The sequence below is a fragment of the Nerophis lumbriciformis genome, linkage group LG17, assembly GCF_033978685.3.
Source record: "Nerophis lumbriciformis linkage group LG17, RoL_Nlum_v2.1, whole genome shotgun sequence".
In the NCBI taxonomy this organism is placed as follows: domain Eukaryota; kingdom Metazoa; phylum Chordata; class Actinopteri; order Syngnathiformes; family Syngnathidae; genus Nerophis; species Nerophis lumbriciformis.
The window spans coordinates 19972501-19978493 of NC_084564.2; the positions used below are offsets into that span (position 1 = coordinate 19972501).

At 34.6% G+C, this 5993-nt stretch overlaps 1 protein-coding gene across 8 annotated transcripts in view; it reads right to left on the reverse strand.

The window, feature by feature from the left end:
• Window positions 1-5186, reverse strand: part of kirrel3b (kirre like nephrin family adhesion molecule 3b) — a 430118-nt gene extending 424932 nt beyond the window's left edge. For 7 of the 8 annotated variants that reach the window (XM_061972705.1, XM_061972702.1, XM_061972701.1 and 4 more), the window contains exons 1-3: window positions 5074-5186; window positions 1044-1363; window positions 857-933 (exon numbers count right to left, since the gene is read on the reverse strand). In XM_061972705.1, coding sequence (XP_061828689.1) covers window positions 857-899 — 43 coding nt within the window. In that variant the 5' untranslated portion in view covers window positions 900-933; window positions 1044-1363; window positions 5074-5186. Of the gene's footprint in view, window positions 1-856; window positions 934-1043; window positions 1364-4847; window positions 4993-5073 lie in introns of those variants that run through there. The other variant, XM_061972698.1, reaches the window with a different exon arrangement.
• Window positions 5187-5993: the final 807 nt, after the last annotated feature.

The window sequence follows — 5993 nt, forward strand, 5'->3', positions numbered from 1 at the left end:
AAAATAGCTTCAATGCAACTAACTATGTTAATAAGAATTTGGAGTGCATGAGAAAGAGTATGAATTACAACAATGGTTCTCAAACTGTGGTTCAGTAGTACACCAAAGAATTTGCAATTAATTTGATCATTTAAGTAGTGTTTTATTTTACTATTTTCAAACACAGTGTTACTGTTCAAACTGTGTAATGTTGCAGTGGACACAAATATATCTAAAAAAATGTTTTAAATAGAATGAATACGTAGTCCTACTACGCTACTGTGTTTTAATGTTGGCCATTGTGGTGGTACTTGGAGACCCAAGTGTTTTTTTCTGAGGTGGTACTTGGTGAAACAAGTCGGAGAAACCACTGAATTGCAACACAGCGGCCACAGAACCAATGTTGTGATGAGTTCACAGTAAACAACAGAAATGCAAAACTGAGCTCGTTTTAAAAGGTAGATGAAGCCGCAATTAACAAGACAATGTTTTCTATTGAATTCCTGTTGCTTTCCAAAGGCAAAACCAGACATTTTTTTTTTTAAACTGTCAAGGAGTCTTTTTTTTTTTTTTTCCCTCCATCTCTCTTTCCGCCAGAATGCCCGTTTGTTGGACTCGGTGGGAAAAAGACTGTCAATTCAAAGCAATGTGGCTCAAGAGTCAACGCTTGACTGGACCGGGGTTAGAGGGCTTATTGTGTGTGGATGTGTGTGTGTGTGTGTGTGTGTGTGTGTGTGTGTGACAAGACTACCAAGCTTACAAAAAGGAGACTATTTAACATGTCAGCGTTGAATGCAAAGACAAAGTGAGGGAGAACAAGCGCAGACTTAGAGACAGCAAGTCGGACAAGGCAAAGAGACAACTTTCAGAATCCTACCGTGTGCGAAGATCCACAGGACGAGTAGAACCCGGGGGATCATTGTGGTTGTGAGGAGTGTGCGAGAGGGCAAAAACCTACAAGACACAATGGTGGAAGTTGGCATGGGCACAACACAAGAAGTGAACACAGTGCTCCTCTGTGGATGCTGGACAGCTCCTCTCCTTGTTTAAAGGTGTCCGTTTACCAGAAGAAAGCCGCTCTTCAGTCCTCCTCCTCTTTTTTTCCTGCCCTCTGTCAGTCTTCGGAGTTGTCGCTGGTGAGCTCAGCCTGTCCTCCTCCTGCTGCTGATGGGAGCTTCTGGTACTTTCAGTGTCTTCTCTCGCTGGCTCGCACACAGTCTCGCTGGCCGTCCATTCTCCAGCTCATCAGCTCTCACGCACCCCCGTCTCTCTCCATCATGCTCTCTCTCTCTCTCTCTGCTCTACCACAGGGGAGGATGAGGCTGACTCCGCCTTCTCTTCTTGGTCCTTCTCCCTCAGTCTGCGAGGTGCATACATCCTCGCTCTGGCAATGGGAGAAACATCAGAGTGCAGCACTAATTAGAATCAGAATAGAGGAGCTTGGCAGTCCAACCATTCCCTCCTCCCCACTTTTTTGATTTTTTTTGGGGATTCCTTATACGCCACATAGGTTTCCTAGACAATAGATAAAGATCACAATAACATTCACGAATTGGGCTGTCAAATGTATTGGCATTTGTATGCCCTATATTCTAACAGAAAATTGGTTAACATGAGAACTGGAAAGTGCAACAAAAACAGCATTGAAAAAAATAATAGCAAAAGGAAAGGAAAAAAATGCATTTTCAAAAAATGTAAGTTGTATTTTTGTAAAAAGAAATACAGATTAGGACCCAATAGCATTATAAACAGTATTATTTTGTAGTGTTTTTGGCAAAATGTATAAAGAAAAAATACTATTGTATTTCCTGCGAAAAACGGTATTCGAATAGCATGTTAAATAGCATTTTTTTAGGGGAAATACTGTAGTATTAGAGCAAAGTGAAAAAGGAAAGGAGGGAAGTGAAGTGAATTATATTTATATAGCACTTTTCTCTAGTGACTCAAAGCACTTTACATAGTGATACCCAATATCTAAGTTACGTTTAAGCCAGTGTGGGTGGCACTGGGAGCAGGTGGGTAAAGTGTCTTGCTCAAGGACACAACGGCAGTGACTAGGATGGCCGAAGCGGGGATTGAACCTGGAACCCTCAATTTGCTGGCACGGCCGCTCTACCAACCGAGTGGTATAGCTCGGTGGGTAGAATGCTGTCATTTTGAGAAAATAAAGTTGTAATTGTGAGAAAAATATACAATAACATATTTGGGGATAGTTTTTTAATAATAACAGCAGTTTTTGACAAAAGTCGTAGTTTAGGGAAGAATAAAAGAAAAATGCTGTCCTTTCAATAACTAGAAATACAAATTACAAAAATAAAGTTGTATTGTTGGATAGCATGTTGAATGGTATTAACAGCAGTTTTTTTTTTTTTTTTAGGGGATTACCTAATATTAACATAATATTAAGAAAAAAGGAGAAAAGAAAGAAAACAAAGTAGTATTATTCGAGACAAAAATACATAAACCAATATTAACTTATTAACTTACTTAAATTAAATATAGTATTAACAGCAGTTTGAGAAAAAATAGTATTATGGCTAAAGGAAAGGAAAAATACACATTACAAGAATAGTCATTGTTAGATAGCATGTTGAATGGTTTTAACAGCAGTTTTTTAGGGAAATCCCTAATATTAGGGCAAAAGGAGAAAAAGAAAGAACATGCTGTCACTTTACAAAAATAAAGTTCTGTTTATTGTGAGCAAAAACATATTTGTGTATAGTATTTTGAATACGATTAGCATCACTTTGACAGAAGTAGTACTTTTAGGGAAACATTTAATAAAAAATGCTGTCATTTTATGGGAAAAAAAAGGATGAAAAATTGTGAAAAAATTACATATTGCAAGAATAAAGTCATATTTTTAGATTATATGTTGACTAGTATTAACAGCATTTTTAGGGGAAGTTATTAAAAATAATGTATGAATGATGTCATCAGTATTAGGGCAAAAGAAAAGAACAAAGGCTGTCAATTTATGGAAATAAAGTTGTATTATTCGTGACGAAAATACATAAACCAATATTAACTTATTCCATCCATCCATTTCTACCGCTTATTCCCTTCAGGGTCGCGGGGGGCGCTTGAGCCTAGCTCATTAACTTACTTAAACCAAATATAGTACTAACAGCAGTTTGAGAAAAAGTGGTAATACGGAAAAAGAAAAGGAAAAATACAAATTAGAAGAATACAGTCATATTGTTAGATAGCATGTTGAATGGTTTTAACAGCAGTTTTTTTCGGGGATTACCTAATATTACCGTAATATTAGGGCAACAGGAGAAAATAAAGAAAAAAAATGCTGTCATTTTACAAAAATAAAGTTGTTTTTTGTGAGAAAAATATGCAATAACATATTTGTGTATAGTATTTTGAATACTATTAACATACGTTTTTGACAGACGTATTACTTCAAGGGAAAAAAAAATAAAAAAATGTCATTTTATGGAAAAAAATGAAAAAAGTATTTTGTGAAAAAATACATATTGCAAGAATAAAGTCATATTTTTACATATGTTGACTAGTATTTTCAGCATTTTTTTAGGAGAAGTTATTACAAATAATGTATAAATTATGTCAGCAGTAGTAGTATTAGGGCAAAAGAAAATAAATGCTGTCAATTTATGGAAATATAATTTTATTATTTGTGACAAAAATACATAAACCAATAATTACTTAGTAACTTACTTAAATTAAATATAGTACTAACAGCAGTTTGGGAAATAGTAGTAATATGGCAAAAGCAGAAAATAAAAAACAAATACTGTCATTTTACAAAAATAAAGTTGTATTTTTTGTGAGAAAAATATGCAATACTGTATTTGCGTATAGTATTTTGAATAAAATTAACATCAGTTTTTGACAGCAGTAGTACTTTTAGGGAAAAAGAAAAGAAAAAATGTCATTTTATGAAAACATTTTTAAAAGGCATTTTGTGAAAAAAATACATATTGCAAGAATAAAGTCATATTGTTAGATAGCATGTTGAATGGTTTTAACAGCAGTTTTTTTTAGGGGATTACCTAATATTACCGTAATATTAGGGCAAAAGGAGAAAAAAAGAAAACAAATGCAGTAATTTTACAAAAATAAAGTTCTGTTTTTTTGTGAGAAAAATATGCAATAACGTATTTGTGTATAGTATTTTGAATAATTCAGTTTTTGACAGAAGTAGTACTTTTAGGGAAAAATAAAATTAAAAAGTAATTCTATGAAAAATATTTTGTCAAAAAAACATATTGCAAGAATAAAGACATATTTTTAGATATGTTGACTAGTATTAACAGCATATTTTTAAGGGAAGTTATAACAATTTTGTATAAATTATGTCAGCAGTACTAGTATCAGAGCAAAAGAAAAGAACAAATGCTGTCAATTTATGGAAATAAAGTTGTATTATTAATATTAACTTAACTTTCTAAAATCAAATATAGTATTAACCACAATTTGAGAACAAGTAGTATTACAGCAAAAGGAAAGGAAAAAATGCTGTCATTGTATGAAAAGAAAATTATGTGAAAAAAAATGGTGTAAAAAAAGGTTAAAGTATATAGAATAAATATATTAATACAAATATACGTTTTTTTGTAGCACAATTTGGCCCACTGATAAAAAAAAAAAAATGTAGACACCCCTGTTCTCTAAGAATAACGGAGCAAGGTGAGCAAAAACAAGGAAAAAAATTGCACAAAACCAAAAAAAGTTAACCACACTAATAGGTCAGACTATAAAGAATCAGTTGTGTAATCTTATCAGAAGTTCTGTTTTTCAACATTTGGGTATGATGCATGATCCCAGAAGGCAGGGAGAAAGGCAGTGTGCATAAAAAAAATGTCTTTTAATGACTAACAGCAGAAGTCAGTACTCACTGAAGCGGGAATGGTGTAGGTAAAACATGCAAAACAGAAGGCGACGGTGCAAAACATGAACAATGGACCACAATGGAAACAAGCCTTTTGGCTTTTTGTGCCATCCATTTGCTTTTTTAAAGCATTACGTGGATTCAATTCTTAAGATGTCAATAAACTTCTCAATCAATCAATCAAAAGCAAGTATCACCATGAGATTAAAAAAAATAACCAAAGCTCAACTCACAAGAAATGCAACAAGATGCAGAAACTTGCAGGAGAAATTAGAGAATAACCAACACACGACGAACCAGCAACAACCAAGAAGCGCTGCTGGGATGCAGAACCCTCTTGATTAGCAATCACCAACAGCTGAGCCTTCCGAGTGCTAATCAGAACAGGTAAGCAACAAGGGTTCAAAGGCAAGGGTCAAACAACAGCCTACGATACACATACATGAAGTAAAGTTGACAAAATAAAAGCCATGAAAAAGAAACAAAGACCAAAAACAAGAAATAACAAATAACAGAACATGGGGAACAAGACAAAAGTGGTATTTTAAATATTAACAGCATTATTTGATAGAAGAGTTAATATTAACTCTGAAAAAAAGAAAGAAAATAAAATCCTTATTTTTTGGACCGTATTTTTACAAAAACAAACACACATACTTATTTATCATAATAAAGTCTTTGTTTAAGTTTGATTTCAAATGTTAGAGTGATATTCGTCTTGAGATTGGTAGGTTGTGAGTTCAAACCCCGGCCGAGTCATACCAAAGACTATAAAAAAGGGACCCATTACCTCCCTGCTTGACATTCAGCATCGAGGGTTGGAATTGGGGGTTAAATAACCAAAAACGATTCCCGGGCGGGGCCCCCGCTGCTGCTCACTGCACCCCTGATCTTCTAGGGGGTGATCAAGGGTGATGGGTCAAATGCAGGGAATAATTTTGCCACACCTAGTGTGTGTTTGACAATCATTGGTACTTTAAATTTAACTTATATATATATATATATATATATATATCTCCTCTCTGAGCTGCCACCTTAACGTGGTAGAGGAGTTTGCGTGTCCCAATGATCCTAGGAGCTATGTTGTCCGGGGGCTTTATGCCCCCTGGTAGGGTCTCCCAAGACAAACTGGTCCTAGGTGAGGGATCAGACA